The sequence below is a fragment of the Acipenser ruthenus genome, chromosome 8, assembly GCF_902713425.1.
Source record: "Acipenser ruthenus chromosome 8, fAciRut3.2 maternal haplotype, whole genome shotgun sequence".
In the NCBI taxonomy this organism is placed as follows: domain Eukaryota; kingdom Metazoa; phylum Chordata; class Actinopteri; order Acipenseriformes; family Acipenseridae; genus Acipenser; species Acipenser ruthenus.
Genome location: NC_081196.1, coordinates 59,948,649 through 59,967,786, shown reverse-complemented (window position 1 = coordinate 59,967,786; position 19,138 = coordinate 59,948,649). Strand labels below are relative to the sequence as shown.

The 19,138-nt window shown below is 38.8% G+C and overlaps 2 protein-coding genes across 5 annotated transcripts in view; one reads left to right on the top strand and one right to left on the bottom strand.

Moving 5' to 3' along the window:
- Positions 1–9,257, bottom strand: part of LOC117407216 (diacylglycerol kinase eta-like) — an 84,182-nt gene extending 74,925 nt beyond the window's left edge. Inside the window, exons 1-2 of one of the 4 annotated variants that reach the window (XM_059029387.1) lie at positions 9,102–9,257; positions 3,952–4,131 (exon numbers count right to left, since the gene is read on the bottom strand). In XM_059029387.1, the coding sequence (XP_058885370.1) occupies positions 3,952–4,131; positions 9,102–9,149 (228 nt within the window). In that variant the 5' untranslated portion in view covers positions 9,150–9,257. Of the gene's footprint in view, positions 1–3,951; positions 4,286–4,360; positions 4,435–9,101 lie in introns of those variants that run through there. The other 3 variants (XM_059029388.1, XM_059029389.1, XM_059029385.1) reach the window with 3 other exon arrangements.
- A 6,366-nt stretch (positions 9,258–15,623) lies between these two features.
- Positions 15,624–19,138, top strand: part of LOC117407220 (von Willebrand factor A domain-containing protein 8-like) — a 109,593-nt gene continuing 106,078 nt past the window's right edge. The window contains exons 1-2 of the mRNA XM_059029384.1: positions 15,624–15,917; positions 17,123–17,200. Coding sequence (XP_058885367.1) covers positions 15,779–15,917; positions 17,123–17,200 — 217 coding nt within the window. The 5' untranslated portion in view covers positions 15,624–15,778. The remainder of the gene's footprint in view (positions 15,918–17,122; positions 17,201–19,138) is intronic.

Genomic DNA, 19,138 nt, shown 5'->3' with positions numbered 1-19,138 from the left:
CAAGTCATGTGACTGCTTGTAGTATGGCTAAGGCACGAGTCACCTCTGGAGTAAGCTGCTTACGAATTAGCAGATTTTAACCCTAGAAATGCCAGCCTCCCCTGATTACTCTGTTGTATGCTATATCAAGGCAAGCATAGAATTATTCAACAGAATTTCCAGTTTAAAGAGTGTGGTACAGGCTCCAAATGTGTGAACAATGTTCCAACAATTAGACTGTTGTGAGCGCAAAAGCACTGGAGTATTGTGTAAAGAACCACAGTAGTACAATTCTGTGCAGTAGAAAGTGTTGAGAGACCTGGCATGGAATGACTTTTTCATACTCGATGATGCTGAGTGAATCTACCTAGCACTCATTCAAATCCAATGACAGAATGACTGGCCGACTCCCATCGCTCCAAATTACACCGTGCTGCTAAGCAGGTGCAGAGCTTGATCTCAGGAAAGTATCTCTCTGAAGGCAGCTGTTTCATTCGTTTAAACATACTTTCTCACACATAGTTCTTGTTATATAAACAGAATACATGTTCCTTGAGTGCTGTGGTTATTTCACTCAGGAGGATGGCCATAAACAACCAGGTCCATTTGTGAACACAAAAAACAAACAGAGGCAGCTGATACAGTAGTCAATAGGCAACGTAAAACTGTGCCTTCGAGATTTAAAGGAGAGATGTTTAAAGTCAATATTGTTTAATTAAAATAAGGACACCCTACATTGTTTATAAGGGGCTGCTTGCAGTCCTAGGTTGTGGAGTTTTATTAGGGGACAGCTTTGCTGTGAATCAGTGCACTTACATACATTTTCTTAAAAGGTATGTTTTAGGAAACCTAAATCAGAATATTAGTTTTCTAAAAAATACACTTAAAAAAAATCAGTTGTAGTCTCCAGATAAACACATTTTCCAAAAACTCCCCTATCCACACTAGCTAAAGAAATGTGTTGATCTTGCATTACATAGGTCATGTGATAAGGGTTGTATTTAAAAGAGAGCACCACCCATCCACCCAGCAGCACACATTCATTCGCCTTCAGTGTCTTCAGCTAATTCAGCCAATTATTATTTATTATTATTTGTTTATTTAGCAGACGCCTTTACCCAAGGCGACTTACAGAGACTAGGGTGTGTGAACTATGCATCAGCTGCAGAGTCACTTACAATTACGTCTCACCCGAAAGATGGAGCACAAGGAGGTTAAGTGACTTGCTCAGGGTCACACAATGAGTCGGTGGCTGAGGTGAGATTTGAACCGGGGACCTCCTGGTTACAAGCCCTTTTCTTTAACCATTGGACAGCAATATTCTTCCAAGTATCCTCATATAGTTTTTGCTATCAATTTCTAAAAGTTGCTGATTTTACTGGCCAGCATAACACAGTTTTAGATGGGCAGTTAATAGTGAACTGTTTACAGAGTCCAGGCTTCCTAAGACTTACTGTAATAAAAGCTTTACTTAAAACATATGCAGATTCTTTAGCCAAAGGTCATTTCAAATCTGAGATTACAAAATAAGAGTCAATTTGGATGAAAGGATTAGTAAAGCATTTATGTAATGCCCTGCAATTATGTGCACATTTCATTTCTACATCAATGGTAGTATGAATACTGAGCCCTTCAAGTGTTCATATGTTACTTCATTATAAAATATGAAATATCTTCCCTAAACAAGAATCACAAAGCAGCTTGCAAAACAAACATGAAGAAAAATCAAATGTTCTTATGTTAAAATCAATTGAAACTTTGCTTCAAAGAGTGTGTTTTAATCTCTTTCTGAAACAAAACAAGGCCAACCACATTTAGGCACTCTTGGGCAAGATGAGGTGTTTTTTCATGTTTCAAACTCATTAGGGCTCCATTGTCCTCAAGCATCGCATTAAAGCTGCATATATTAAACACATTCTCACCAAACGATTACCTGATGTAGAATTCAGTTAAACACATTGCTATCATATTCCTGAGGAGAAAGGCATCAAGACCATTGGGACTATTATCTATTCTCATTAATTCATAAGTGTAAGCAGGTGCATTTCTAAATACGGTTACAAATATCATTTCAAATACGTTAACTATTGGATAATTGTATACCAGAGCCCAAAATCTGGAAGTAGTACCTCACAACATTTTAACACAACAACTGAAAAAATATTTTCAGAAGACTAAACAGTGATTTGTTAATGTGTAATAATAGATACAGTAGCAAACCAATTGCAAATCTTACAAATAAATGACCACATGCAGATTCTCAAAGTTCAGTTCAGTTTTTATGAAAATACACAGTGGCTCAAAAATACTTTCATTTAAAAAGTGAAGTCTAACAAAAAAAAACATATTGCAAACCTGAAATGAACAAGATAAAGGCTGCCCGCGTAACACTTGGTTACACAGTCACATCTCGGATTACAAGAAAAATCTGGGTCAAAGGTCGTCAAGACTGGGGGGAAAATGTAAACATTGCAACAAGGATACATCATAGGCATTTCAAGGACTGGTTTTGTTCTCCAACAGGATGTAGGGAAGCTGCTTTTTAAAATGGAGATTTTCTTTAATTCCAAAAAGAACCCGTCATAAAATTAAGGGGGCGCAGGGTACATTTGGTGGATTTCTCATGGACGTTAACAGTCGAATATTTTCACCCTTACAGAACAAAAAGCACATACTTCTCCTACCAGACCTAAAACAATCATCTCCATCTCCATAGTACAGCACTGTAGATGAAACGGGTACCCTATCTAAATGACTTCCTGTGGGCTAGGTCACATGGCCTCATTGCACCTAGGAAGTGATGTGATACCAGGAAGCAGCAGCAACATTTCCTTCCATAGCATTGTCTTTAAAATAGATGTACGTTCCAAACCCAAGTATCAAACCCAAGCAAAGAACCACAAGCTCTTCAGCAGGAGACTGGGGTGACCAGTGATAATACTGGTGATGCTTCACGAGGTAAAGAAATGGCTTTTAAAACCTTTAGCATTCCTTCAATCAACTCTTTATTACACACCATTCCCTCCAGATTTGGGTTTCAAGCTCAAACATGACACACTTTATTACAACCTTCAGTTTAATTAAACATGTTAATAAACAAGTCTTCAGAGGGCTGACACGGTTTCCAAACTGAACACTATTTTAAGTCTACATCGTCTACATATAAAAAGTTAGTACAGTCGTTTTTGAATGTTGTCAACCAAGCCACCAACTCTCAGTAATAATAAAGTACTGTACTCTAGGGATGAAATTGCCTAGGCAGTTTTCTGAGATGCATCTTTACAGCACTCCTCAAACACTAGAATGTATGCATTCTCTGTACACATATATTTAACAATACAAATTACTTGGTGTTCATTGTGTTGTTTAACCAGAAACAACATTACTGCCCTATGAGACAAACCCTTGGGGCAGCCACCAAGAAATATATAAACAAACACACAAACAGATGTACAGTAAACCATTTTTCACTACTTTTGTTTAACAGACCGTTTGCTAGAAAAATCTAATTCAGGTTAGCAAACCTAAACTAAACGTAAATGTATATCATTGCCTGGCTTTGTATTAAGAAATGTATCCTTTTAAATCCATCAAATGGGAATACATACATACATACATACATACATACATACATACATACATACATACATACATACATACATACATACATACGCAGTATATAAACTGGATTTTTAAAGTAAAGAGAACATATTTTGATTACTGCTGTAGCGTAAACCAGATTATCTGAAAACAGCACTCAGAATCCTTGTACGAAAGACATCCTTAATACTGGCACCGTCTTCGCATTCAACAGTGCATCTTGTGAAACTGTAGCCTAAAGTAGCCCACTGTAGCCTACTGAAACTCAAGAACAGTTAGCATAACAGGCGATTTGGAACATTGCTAATACGATTTAGATTCTTCATCATTCACAAAGAAATGCAATGCATGTTGTGTTTACACGGTACTTACCTTACTCCTAATCTGTCCGGAGGTGGACACTTTCCTAATGAGTTTCTGGGGCCCTTCATGCTCTCCTTCGCTGTCTGAAGACTCGTCTCCCGTTACATGTCCTCCCGCGGCCCCGATTGGATGGTGCCGCATCCCAGTACCGACAATCCCTGCCACGGTAACCGCTCCCTTTTCCGACTCCTGCCGGGTAGAAACACACCACTCTGGATTAACCTTAGTGCATCCAGCCGCTCCCTTCCTCTCCGGGACTCGAGAGCTGGACAGCGGCTGGGAAGCGGCTCTCCTCGCCGCCATCTTCCACTACCTCCTGTCTCTGAATATAAATATTCCAGTTTACCTATTTGAAACTACTAAACAAACAAATAACAAACTGAGGGGAAACTGCCATATTGCTGTGGTATGCATTTACCCTGGAGCGTGTTTTCAATGTTATTTTCTGTCTACTACAGACTGTGTGTTAACTGTCGCCGCTGTCTCTCTGCTAAATTGAAGACTGCAGGAAATCTCTGTAGCAAACCCTAGTGGTAAATTAGAGACAGAATCGAAATTTGGATTTATACATTCTATAGGTACACTACTACTGTAGTTTTTATTTTCAAAACGGAAAAAGAACACATTGAACTCCAGTCATAGGTTTCTGATCTCGTATAGTGGAATCAAGTGGACACAGTAATAAATCAATGATTATCAACTTAAAATGCAATAATAATAATAATAATAATAATAATAATAATAACAATAATAATAATAATAATAATAATAATAATAATAATAATAATAATAATAATAATAATAATAATAATGATAATAGCAACACGAACGTTCATTCATATAGGTCTTAGCACCCATCAATTAAACAGGCAGTATGTGACTTTTTAATCATAACAAGTGGGAGACGTCATAGGTTGTTTTCTAACTTATTGCATACTCAAATGTTCTCCATGTATTTTTATAACTGTAAGGTTGAATTCTATAGCCTACTGTATGTAGGTTACTGTGGCCATTCGTTTGTAGAGCATTGTAGTAGGATGCAATACTTTTTTTTAAGTACGGTGTGATACATTGTTCACATCGTTACTTTTTTAAGCAGCCTACATTATCTAGCTACAGTAGCCTAATATTCACAGAGTTTTTTAGAGCGATTTTAATGTAACCTTAGAAGACGTGCAAGTGACCACACGAGCGAGAATAACGATGTCCCCGCTAGGGCTCTGCACTGGCTCAACGAGCATCTACCCTACTCCGCTTTTCACTTGCCGAACACTGGACACACACGCGCTTTTAATTGGTTAAATACTTGTTTTTATTTGTGCGTGTGTTTTATGGTACAAACAAAAGCATTTTATACAGCCAATTATTTTGTTGTAAAAGCTCCTCAATGTATGTGGTCTATTTTTTTTTTATTATGATTTCATTATATAGGGTATACTGATACTGTTCTGTATATACACCCACGTCTTTTTACCACTAAAGTTTATACACCTATCTTGTTTTGTAGGTACAGGGAGAAGACGTTATTGTGATTATTATTATTATTATTATTATTATTATTATTATTATTATTATTATTATACATTCGGCCTATATTTATGTGGCCACACGGTCAGTAGCTCAAATGTTTTTCACCGTGTGGTCACTTAACGGTACTGCTGCAACAGGGTGGCATCAGACAACTATTGTGCTTCTTTCAGTATGAACGCTGCTTATACACCTGGGTAGCGAATATGAGGCGGCTGCGAACGAGGTCACACAAAAATAATAGGATTGCTGTGAGATGGAGAGAGGAAGGTTCTCTGTCGGTTCATGCAATTAGCAGTACACTACCCTAGCAGGTTGTGGTATAATTCTTCTCTGTTTTGAAATATCTATTAAGAAAATAAGTGGATTTTATGTATGTAAGAATGATTCAATGTTTTGTTTAATTCTAAATTAAGTCAGGAGGGAAAAACACATGGCTTTTTTATAAGTTGCTGGAATAATGGGATCAGCTCGTGCTGTTTCTGATACCCAATCGACCACGTGATACATGAAATCTTAACTTTATCCCTGAGTACCATGAAAAAGCAGATCACCATGCCCTGGCTTCTCAGAATGTCGAATATCTTCTTGCAACAAACGGCTATGCAAAGTGTAATGCAGGTTAGGTTATTGGTCCTATACTGCGCTTTCATTAGCACCGATCTTGCACAGGTAGCTCATAATGCTCAGATTCTGGTATTCTCAAAACAGGTCCCAAATCCAAAATGTTAACAAGATTAAAATGATAACTTTCACTATTTACAGAGGCTTTAGTTCATGCTTTGTACAGCAAAGTGCACAATTTATTGATCTTTTTTTCCCTTTGATTCAGCGGGTATACAAATGCAAATGCGTCTGTCTATAATGCTCATAATTGATTTAGTGTTACTGAAAACGGAATACTTATTTAGCCTATTGGAGAGACTACAGATAGCATCCCTTGAAAATCTCATAATAACAAAGACATGCTTAAGTAAGGTTGCTTAGTAATATCGCTCCTTTACTGTTTGTCTTCCTCGCCAGAAACATTTCTTTTTAAATTGTTCTCCTGTAAGACGTTATATTTATTATAACAGATGGCGAGGGAAGTGGCACCAGCGCCCCGCAGCTTTAACACCTGCTGGTATTTCACAGGATTGTTTAAATTCGGGAAACAATCCCGAACAGAATAAAATATAGGTACGTGTATCATTGATAAAGACAGTGAAACTGGAAACACAGCTGTCACTTATTTTTTGGAATAATAATACATATACATAATTTAAACTAAAGCTGTTAAACGGTTTGCTTTTACCACGTCATAATACTAACGAAATGCACAGTAACCGGTCACTTCTATAGACAGTTCTGAATAGATTGACAGGCACGTTTCATCCTGCTCAGACACAAGTATTGAGTTTCACTCCCAGAGCCATAAACACGAGATAGAAACCTGGGGTTAGGTTCTGTATTGCGAGATCGTAAAAATACGACAGGTCTTTCGACCGTGATCACCTGCAATCTCAATAACTTATCATTTGTTTCTATAGTCGAGTCGAATCGTGTGGTGTAGTGTTTCAATACGACAGGTATGTCTGAAAATATACACGAACCACGCAACACAAGGAATGTATTTTGAAGTCTTTGAAATCACATTTGCGTAATCATTACTCATGTGGGTTTAGTTACCTAACACCCCATTTTCTATCTAATTTATACTGTATATAGAATTGTATGCTACTGTATCCCCTACTGTACACGTTTGGAACAGCACCATAAACACAGTTACTAATAAATAGTTATTTAACAAGTCTAATTTAATATTTAACTAAATACATAATACATATGCTAGAACACATGTGGCACATTAAAATAAATAAATAAATAAATAAATAAATAAATAAATAAAACTAAATAGAATGCGCTTAATTATTAAATGGAATTGTGGGTTGTGTTAGGAGACAAACTGGACAGGAAAATCAGTGAAGACATCTGCCAAATAGCAACAAAAATAAAACATTATTAGCAGAGCTAACTTACAGATAGGCGTAATGCTAGAAGATTAATAAGAACATTTAATATAACAGTCGTGTAACGTTTTCATCAAAGAGAATTAAAAGGACTGCAAATTACAAATAACGCTGCTAGCGGGCCAGAGAACAAACAGGCGGAGGCTGCCTCATCCTACACACTCAGAACAAGAGAGGATCACTATAATTTCTTGTTCGATTTACATTTTCAATTGTATTTATTTATATAGGACGTTTCACAGTATTTCAAAGCGATGCTCCCATGGTTAAAACAGAAAGAAGCCTACAGTATCAAGACATAGTAAACATTACAAAATAACAATAGGCTAAATAATAATAATAATAATAATAATAATAATAATAATAATAATAATAATAATAATAATAATAATAATAATAAACCATGTCAAAGATACTGCGCACACATCTTCGGATGCCCCCTGTCGCTGCAATTGTCTCAGCCTATGGTTTAAATACACATGATAAATCAGAGCAGTCCTGTTTCTCAAAGGTCAATGAAGGAGATGACTGTGGTCATCGCGTCGTATTTATACGCAAAGTAAATTGGTGTCTGTGAAATACGACAGGTAATACGATCAAGTAGTGTGAGCAACGCTATAGAACCTCTATAGTGTATTGTACTCCCGACGTCTTTAGAGTTCATCCCGGAGCATATAGGAACAGACCGACATGGGTTGGGACGCCTAATGTATTTCTACTACCAGTAACAGGACAGATACATACATTTAAACTTGCATATCTCATAATCAGTAGATAGACACATGCCACATCATTTCCTCAATGTAATACACACACACAAACCAGATTTTACACAAACCCAGAGGGGAAGGCGGTATCTGTGATTGTGTCCTTGGCCATTAGCTTCTGTGTAGGCAGCTGTATTATAACGCAATGGCAGCCCATATAGATTATGTACGAAGTTGTCAGACAAGACACTCGGACAGCTCAAAAGCGCCAGGTCCTGTTTGGAATGTCCCGCAAGACAGCGGCGTTCAAAACTCTAAATCCACAGAGCGAATAAACGAAATGAATTTGCATGGCAATCTGTAACAACTAGTTTGCCTACAATTCGTTTCTGTCATTGGATATCTGTTTAGATAGTCGTGTAGTCAAGTTTTTGTTCTTCTAAAACAGCTGATCGTCAAAGTACTTTGAGTTACCATTGCAAATACTGTATGTAGTATTACTGTATGTATACTACATACAGTAAATCCGTAACTGTCGTGAGCAGTTGTAACCGAGTCCATGTCATCCAAAAACAAACACATGAAGAATTTAGGAAAGAAAAACAAAAAAGGAACAATAAAGAAACGTTAACTTGGTGTTAGCTAAAACCAAATGAAACATACCTGCTACAAATAATCACGTGTGCATTGTGTTTGTTATATCTTTTAACAAATACATTTATAATTTGTAAAATAAATAATACATTATTATTATTATTATTATTATTATTATTATTATTATTATTAATAATAATAATAATAATAATAATAATAATAATAATGGCGTTCTAAAAGTGCTAATCTCCATTAAACAACACGAACAACAAATGTAAAGTCGCCAAGTTGAATAGCTACCAAACTAAAGTGAAATACCCACCAGCTCTTCCCACACAGGACTGCGAATGAAATGGAACACATCCTCCATAATAACAACCACTCTTATCCGATTTGATCAGTTCTCTGGAAAAAAAAAAACCTGCACGAGATAGTTTCGAAGTGTTGCTGTCTAGCTACCCAAGGTTTGCACACGATCACTCTGTCCCAGTCGTTTATTTATCTCGCGTTTACACTCCTCCTTTACCTCTTTTCCCTTCTGCTCTGTTCCAAGGACGCTGCTGCTAAGCCACGTGACTCCGCTGTCAACCCATATAAGGAGCAGACGCGCTAGAGGATGTTGGTGACGTCATCACAAAAAGAAATACAGTACAAACTTTTCTCAAAATCTCCTTATAATAACATATAATAATCACATCAAATTATTGTGCCAAGGTTTTAATTATTGCTCAATTCAAGGTATCAATTCTCTTTTTGTTGCATATCTTATTCTAGAATGGGTCAGGAGAACCATTTGAGAAAATGTGACCATTAAATGATTTAACTTTATGCATTGGGTTTAAAGCGTTATAAGGCTGTAATCAAACACAGAAACTTCATAAAGCATTTGCTTAATAATTAAGACTACTCTCTCTCTCTCTCTCTCTCTCTCTCTCTCTCTCTCTCTCTCTCTCTCTCTCTCACACACACACACACACACACACGATTTCCATTACACGAGAGTAGATGTTAAAACTTCATGCTGATTTGACCTCGGCTCTCGCCAAGATATGCACCAACTAAGACGTAGCTTTACAGTAAACTAATGTGATCCATAGGTGTCTCCATCCATTTGCGCTTCCTTCCATATGATGATGTAGATATCCTTCTGTCAGGTGTTGATGGCTGAAGTGTAATGCTGGCTCCAGGGATCAGCTTATTTTGCCTCCCTAGCGCATCAGCACACACAACGGCTGCGATGCTGGCTCCGGGGATCAACCACAGTGCGGTCTCCCCAGCGCATCAGCATGACAACCGTCTGGATTGAGCTAAGTAGGGTACATCTCTGGGGTCTTCAAGTGGGCACCTTCCATCCCTGGTGTTTCGTCGACTAGCCCACGACACCTCAACAGGGCTCGACGGTGATTCTGGCGTCCCAGAATCACCCCCCTCCTTCCCCCACTCATCTCAGCCCAGCTTGCTTACTTGTACATCAGCGTTTCTTTCTTTCTATTGTGCTTGAGATCTCCAGCCAGAATCTTTCCGTCTCAACCACAGCCAGTTGCTGCTCCTCTCTGCTGCTTCAGATAAGTTCTTCACTGTGCGACGCAACTCTTGGCCACTGAATCCAACGTCTCTGAGAAACCGGGTTGTAGAGTGTGCCACAAATCCTCGACAACCCACCTCCACTGGGTAAACCCGGGCTCTCCATCCTTGCTGTTCTGCTTCAGTGGCTAGTTGAGCATACCGCAGTTTCTTCCTCTCATACGCCTCATCTACAGCATCCTCCCATGGCACTGTTAACTCTACCAGGTGAACAAGGCGTGCTGATCCAGACTACAAGGCAATATCTGGTCGAAGGTTAGTGATGGCAATCTCAGGTGGAAAAATAAGCCGTTGACCAACATCTGCCAGCATTTTCCAGTCTCTAGCAGCTTCCAGTTGTCCTGGGCGAGGATGCATAATGATGTGAACAAATAAAGGGGTTGTACATACAGTAGTAAAGGTGCTACCTTCATTAATATGTAGCCTTCTTCTTCCCTTACCAAATTATGTTGAATGTCATTGCTGTGCTTGTGATGATATTAGAGGCCAGGGTAGCAGCTGTATGAGCCATTGGTGAAATGGTTCCACAGTAACATATTTTGACATACCAATGATACCAATGATACATCCTGGTGATCCATTATCTTGTCATTGCTGTTGATGCTGTTAGGGTTAGGGTTAGGGTTAGGGTTAATCCTGGTAGTACACTTGAAGATCCCCATTTGAAGATGGAAGAGGTAAACAGCATGAATCACCTGGAGCAGTGACCCAGAACAACATGAGGCAGGCCAGTTTCAGAAGAAAGAACCTTGTTTAGATGAAGACAGTGAAATCAAAGCCACAGAACAATCCATTGCTAAAACTCTAAACAATCACACATGGGCCCTTGACTTTAAACCACATTGGCTTAAAACAAAACAAGGCTTTATAATAAAGTCATAATATGTACTGTTATTTAAATTCTGACAATAATGTATTTTACAGTTAACTAATTGTACGATATATCATAATTGTGATCATGTATACAATTCAAAGTGAGAACAATGGCATATGCAATTGGATGGTATTGCAAGGCATACTAGCGAATGTTGCTTCTGATGGGTCTCTAAAGGCTGAAATCCTGCTTTTAGGAGTCTTTTCAGAAGCACCTATACTTCTTTTCAGAAGCATGGCAAAGGATGATTTAAGCAGGAACAACATAAGACAACGACAGAGAACACACATAATAGGCTACTAAACAGCTAAGGAATTAAATATTTTGAACACGAGGATGATGTAAAGAATACCTTTAAGTCACTGGAAATGTTTTGTTCTTGCTTTATGTGCAGGACCAAAATAAGTGACAGTAAAGAGTAAAGGGTCAATTTCAGTGATCTAAACAGCAGGAAATCTAAACACTACCACCCATTTAGTCTATATTAATCCTGCTGGGGAAATATCTCGACTTGAGTCTACCAGTTGCATAATCTATTATTCGTGTTGCAGTCCTAACCTGTCAATAATAACACAGTGAATTAATTGTTTGTTTGCTGATATGAATATGAAAAGATCCAGGCCCTATTTTTCAAAGAACCCAAAGCATCTGGATTATGTACAGAGCAGACTGACCCCTTCTTAAAAGAGAAAGCCCTGGGATAACTTCAAACACTTTGATTGAATGAAATAACAAAGATGGGCCTCTGGTAGAGAGCAACTCAATTCATTATTTATGTTTCATGTTTCATGATTGAAGGATCATACTGCCGATTAGCCACTGGCTGTGCAATTGTGTTAAAGACTTTACATATCTTCATCAGAAATACATGTCTGGTTTTGGAATAAACGACTTCAGTGATATATATTAGTAATATAACCTTGGTCTCTGTATATTGTTGCTGTTTAAAACGTGCCCCTTTGTTTTATGAAAACAAATCTTTCTAACAATGTAAGTTTCTTTATGATTTTTGTTGATAAAAGCATGGGACATTTGACCTTATTTAAATGCACCACCATTTGGATTAACAGGGTCCCTTGTGAATTATCTTATACAAAGTGTATAAATGAGTGCAGTTGTTTCTATATTGATTAGACTACATTGATTGAAAACCAAGCCATATTGGCACACTAAACACAAGTGTCTGTCAAAACCAGTCAATAGAGTCCATTGCACCAGTGACAAATAAAAAGACTGGGTTATAGAGTAGCATCGTAGGCTTAAAGTAATGGTAGCTAAGAACAAAATATCAATTTTATAGACCTCAACATCTTATAGCAAACATGTGCTTTCATTTCAAAACTTCATATCTGCTACTACACTAGCTTAAAGAAAACTCCGATCACAAGCCATGCCACTACACTGTCGGGTGATTTCACTGGAGAGTGAAATTGTCCTCCCCCTTCACTGGCTCCTTCCCTGTCAACAACCAATCAACTGCTTCCACTACTGAGTGACATGCTTAGCCTGTAACATGCTTTGACCCAGACGACACTGCTGAGGTGAAATGACCCAGGATGTTCAAGTGCAAACAGCATAGAAACTGAGAGCTTCCTTTAACCTAAATTAGCGGCAGAAATCATATTTTACAAGTAAAATACATGTGTGCTTTAACAGGTGCTCATTTTAAAACTGCACATTTCAGACCTACTGTATGTTCGCTAGTTCGCTTTAAGCCTTGTTATATGATGTACAAGCTGCACCTAAATAAAAGCCTTATTTAGGAATCTACAGCTGTGTTAGGAAATGCAGCTATTTTGTGTTTGTCTGTCTACTGGCTATTAGTCTGCACTGCGTATCCCATGTTATATCTGGAGACCCACTTGCCCAATGGTGATAAACTTGCTAAAATGACAGATTCATCATCTGTGGGTGTATGGAGCTCGTCAGGCCGACCGTCTGGCTTGCTTAAGATTTCTCCAGCGGTTTTTGGTTGTTCACCATTAAACTGCCAATGTTCCAGTATAGAGACTAATTTCTAACAGTCTGTCATCATTACATGCCAGTCCTGATGCACAAACCTTCAGGAAACACCATCAGTTCTTTGAGAAGACAGTCACACCCCTGGAGCTTGCCAGTAAAAGCAACTGGTTTTGGATGTATAACCCCTGAGCTATTGATTATAAATTCTCTTGAGTAAGTCCTCGAGTTCAGTTAACTGTGACACTGGAAGCCCTCATGCACAATAATTTCATCAGTATTTGTCACTATCTCCTGCCACTTTTACTTATTTGATGCAACAATGGGTGGACTGGACCATGTTTCATGCAATTGGGCATCCTAGCTGCATTGATTGCCACAGGGAGACTTACCAGTGCTTAAACTTTGTTGGGTTTCTGTGATCGTGATTACAAAAGTATGCCTCTGTGTCAATCGTTGAATATAAGGTTGTGTAACTGAAGAAATGCACCTGTATAGAGGTGTTGTGTGTGTGTGTGTGTGTGTGTGTGTGTGTGTGTGTGTGTGTGCGTGTGTGTGTGTGTGTGTGTGTGTGTGTGTGTGTGCTTCTTTATACTTGCTTAAGCAGACACTGTAATATTTTAAACTTTATAGTTTATGGTTCTGAATTAGCAGTATTTTCCCACTTCTGTTTTGCTTTAGATAACAGTAAGGTCAACCATCTGTATTTAATCTAATTCTAAATTAATTCGAAATCTGATTCACCATAACTTTTGGAACCAAATGACATAGTTCATTGTTTCCTCAAACATGTAGAAGTCTTTCTTTGCATCTGCTGTGTTTCGGGGAGACTAGTGTTCAACATGCTGCTGCTTCAGGGGGCCTTGTGAGTCTCATAAACAACTTAAGAACATAGCAGTGGCTTTGCCAGAGCCCTTCAGGGTTTGCTGTCTCTTTATTGTGCAAGAACGAACTGTGTCTGACCCAGGCAGACAAGGAGGGTTAGTCACTGTGTATGTCATCTAGAGACCTTTAAACTGGCTTTCATCTAATTAGCCATTCTACAAGAGATAACTGGTTTATTAGGCTGCTTATAATCATTTTAAGCCCTGTTCCAGTGGTTAAAATTACTAGACCACTCATTTGAGTGCCAGGAGTATCGCTTGGTCAGAAATTCAACTGTAAAGAGAATAGACAGTTAATAAGGTGTCTATCATAAATAGCCCAGTAGCTTACTGTCAGTGCTGCCACCACACCAAATGTCACCTTCAGCATTGGGAAGTAACACATAACATGTACCGCATTACTGTAATCTGATTACATTTTTCAGTAACTGTAATGGTTCATTTTTCACACAGGTAACAAATAAAAAGAAACTATGGCTATTGCATAACATGAAAATCATGAAGCACTTCAACAACACAGGTGAAACCTTACCTGTAGTGATGAGTGAATCCATTTCACAGGCTAAGCAGAGCCTTGGGGCGGGTTCCTGCGGCTGGAATAGAGGGCGGGGCACGGACATGGCGCAGTCGAGTCCTGACCTGAGTCTGTCAGGACAGTAATTGGTCACCCCTGAGAAGTAACGATTTTTAACTGTACCTACAGTTTTTAAAAGCAATAAGTTACTGTAACTGTTTACAATTGTGTTCAAGTAGCCTGTAGCTGTATGGATTACTTCCTCAACAATGTCCACCTTTACCATCATACACCATGCTTAATTAGTATTTTGAACCTTTGCGCTGGTATTGTGTTTAGTTTCACATGCACACAATTGCATTAAGCCCTCAGTAAAGCGTGAGCAGTATTTTACATCACAAGACCACCACACAAGACACCACAATGTGAAGTCTCAACCCCCAAACCCTTTTATTGTGTCATTGGATTTAGGAAGCAGAAAGCTACTTTCTCTGGAAAGCTAGGAAAATGATAGCAGAATAATACAGGTCACTGACAATACCCGTATTACAGTTCACGTTGTTACCACACCTAGAATATTGTGTTCAGTTCTGGCCACCTTGTTACAAAATGGATATTGCTGCTCTAGAAAGAGTACAAAGAAGAGCAACCAGAATTATCCTGGGTTTAAAAGGCATGTCGTACTCAGAGAATTGAATCTATTCAGTCTTGAAAAAAGAAGACTACGCGGTGATCTGATTCAAGCATTCAAAATCCTAAAAGGTATAAACAATGTCGACCACAGCAAAATGAAAGTGATTTTTTTTCAGTGGCCGTTATTTTATATACACCTCTTCAACGGTTTTAAAGAACAGCCTGTGTGAAGTCTTGTTTCTTGTTATTCTCGTTTATTAACCAAACATGAAAACAGACATGTAACGTAAATTCACTTTCAAAGTGCCGCAGCACTCATAAACCTTTTGAACTTTGCTCTGCCCGCGTGCGTGTACGGAAATTAATATTTGACAGGTTTATTTTCCCGTCGGAATAGTTTCTTATGGGACACTCCTGGTACGGTGTTTATTATGTCCCCCATTACGTTTGACAAGCAAGCAGCCGGCTCTTGTGGAGTCAATATGACGAAACGTCAGCTATAACATTGGCGATTTTAAATATTGTGTTAACTGTCGCATCATTGCATTGTGATGCAGTCACGGGTTTTGTGCGGTGGCACGGCTGCTGCAGTAGCTGCACGAAGAATCAGGAATATTTTAGGTCCCGTACTTGGAAGAGGGGGCTGGTCAAGGAAACAACATGAGGTCAAACTTATAAACACGACAGCAGGTAAACAAATGTCATGTTACACGAGATAGCTCCTTTGAAAGTATTGGATTGGATTAACAATCCCACATAATCACTTGTACCGGTTGATAGATCTGTAAGCATAAACTAAAACATTGCTACACCGGTACTGTGTTTAGTCTGTTCAGACTGCACTTACCAGCGGTAGCACGGAGTACTTGAAACAGTTCGCCCTTCATTTTGAATGCTTTGCTTTTGATGCATTAGTATTTAGATTACCACGAAGTGTCTCGGCTTGGAATCAGCATTTCAAGTCATAACTGTTATTTGTTACTGTAATGATGTTATGCAAGCAGCAACAACATTCCCATTGCTTAGCAGTTTAAGTCATCCCATGTTTTAGTGTGACTCAGTAACTGGAGAGAGTCTCAGATTTGCCTAACTAAACTCACAGTAAAACATGGAGTGACTCAGACAGACTGCTATTCAATGGGGCTTATGGGAGTGCCATAACATTCAGTTTTATTTCTTTAGAAAAGGCAATGCCAATACATTCAACTCCCTCCCAAGTTAAAGACTTGCATTGAATCAGAATAGTGACAATATAAACATCATTATCATAGTTTGTTACACTGTACTTTTCAGGAACATCCTCGATAGTTTTTAAATTGACCAGTTAACATTCCACATTTGCAACCTGACTGTGTTGTTAGGTAGGGCCTGTAAACCTGGAAAAAAGGTGTATTCATAGGTTCTAGTCATGGTGTTTTATAATAGGGCTCTTCTAGCAATTGACTGTAGCTCAACCCCTCAGACTGATTGCATTCCAGATCTACTAATGGTCCTTATCTGAGCTTCTTTGATTGTGGCATGTTTATTAGGCACACTACCCCCATTGTAGCATAATCTCATTATTTGTAAACAATGTTGTTCTTAAAAAGGCATCGTTCTTAGCAAGACAAAGCCATGCAACGCACCATGTTTTCACCTAAGTGTCTCTACTTTATGCATTTGATTTAGACAATTGTGCTATATGTTAATATGAAGATATTAAACTTGTTCTTATTTGGTGTGCTTATTCTCAACCTCAACATATATTTACAGGTGGGCAGATTTATACACAAATGTCAGAATTGTCAAGATACTTGACACATTTCGTGGTAAATATTATGACACACAAATTGCATAATTTTGTATCTTTCTTTTTGTAAGGACTGGGTAAATGGAAAATTTGTCTTTTGTTTCAGGGGATACTGTTAAAATTGGTGACATTTCATTCAAGTTGAAGTCACCTACGAATCCTGAACTTGTGCCTTTTAATTACTGTAAGTAATGACTATATATAAGCTTTCACCCTTCATACTGTATGTGTAGAAATGCAAATTGACAGACAGACAGCCTCTTAGCCTCTGATTATGATGCATCCAGTAACCTGTGTTAAAGAAGGTATTAACTGTTGTGCATTTCATCCCTGGCTCTCTAGATATGTGCAAAACTCTGAATTGTACAGTATCCCCGTTGCTGAGAATACGCATTTACCCAGCCGTTAAACCTTTCGAATTTTAGGGCCCCCCGAGTGGCGCATCCAATAAAAGCACTCGCTAGAGTGCAGGATGCGCTCTATAGCCTGGACGGCGCCGGTTCGAGTCCAGGCTATTCCACAGCCGACCGTGGACGGGAGCTCCAGGGGGCGGCATTCAATTGGCCGAGCGTCGTCCGGGGGGGGGGGAGGGTTAGGTCGGCCAGGGTGTCCTTGGCTCACCAGCGACCCCTGTAGTCTGGCTGGGCGCCTGCAGGCTTGCCTGTAAGCTGCCCAGAGCTGCTCTGAGGCAGCTGCACGGTGAGTCTTCAGAGTGTAAAGAAGCGGGCGGCTGACGGCACACGCTTCGGAGGACAGCGTGTGTTCATCTTCGCCCCTCCCGAGTCAGCGCAGAGGTGGTAGCGGTGAGCTGAGCCTAAAAAACAATTGGGCATTTCAAATTGGGGAGAAAAAAAAAAAAAAAAAAACCTTTTGAATTTTGCCTTAAACATGATCAGAAGTATGCATGTAAAATATGGATGTTGGCCTTACAATAGTAACTATGCAGTGCAAGGTTATTTATTTAATATTTAGTCTATTTCATATGCACATTGGTGTTAATGTTTAACACCCTAAAATACATCGGGCAAGGTACTGTGGTTTAAATTAAAGTGTTTGACCTGAAGTCACACCTGCCATAAAAAATCAGGTTTTAATTCTATGGATTGACATTTACATGACAGCGTGTTAATGTAAGTTACAGTGGTAATAATTAGAAGTGGTGGAAGAAAATTAGACCATGACCCTGTGATGAGGTCAGTCCAGTTAATTAAAACTAAGCAAAACAACAAAAGCATGTGAAGAAACCCAATTCATCTTGGGATCAGCATGCTGTATATGCAAAACTACAAAGCGGTATGTAATTCTGTATGTTAAGGTATAGCATTATTCCGCAGGTTTCATTCCACTTTAGAAAGCAAAATGAGTTAATTCTATGGGGTGAGCCAGTCTTTTGGCCATAGCTGTACTGTGGCTCAGCATGAAGGGCAGTGGGTTCTCTTGCATTTCCATTGCACTCCAAAGGTCCCTCCATAGTCCAGTACAGTACACTAGGAAAGCAAACAACAGGAGAGGAAGCTATTTCTGTATTCCTTGTTGTAGTCCTAATAATTGTTATTTCTCTATTCCGTTAAACAGTAAATACCATTTGGCTGAACAGCCTCTTTTTTATATATAATGTCAAGTTTTAAAATTAGACCTCATAACTGTTATCTATGAATGACTAGCGGTGGAACTATTGTATTGTGTAACTTATATAAGATGCTGTGTCCACCTTGGTGAACAAGAGTGCAGAAATTAGGTCAAATGAATGTCACTCAAATTCAAGATGGTTTACAGTTTAAATAATTCATGTAAGGCCTTGGTGTGCTTCACTTACTTCATCACTGCTACATCAGTATAATTTAGACATTTCTGAAGCTCCATTTTAATGTAGATAAGTACAACAACAAAAAAAAAGGATATAGGCCTAATAAAACAACAGGCCGCTTTCATGTAATATGCCTCATGCTAAAATGTGCAGCCAGCCATATGACCCTGAAGACATTGCTAATGACATACAAAGTGAAACAGTAACAGGCTAAATGGAAGTAAGTGAAGAAGACTGAGAACTTTCTTTAACTGAACATGTGAGACACAGGCTGTGAATGGGAGCGCTTGAGCAGTCAGATTCATGGAATTGCTG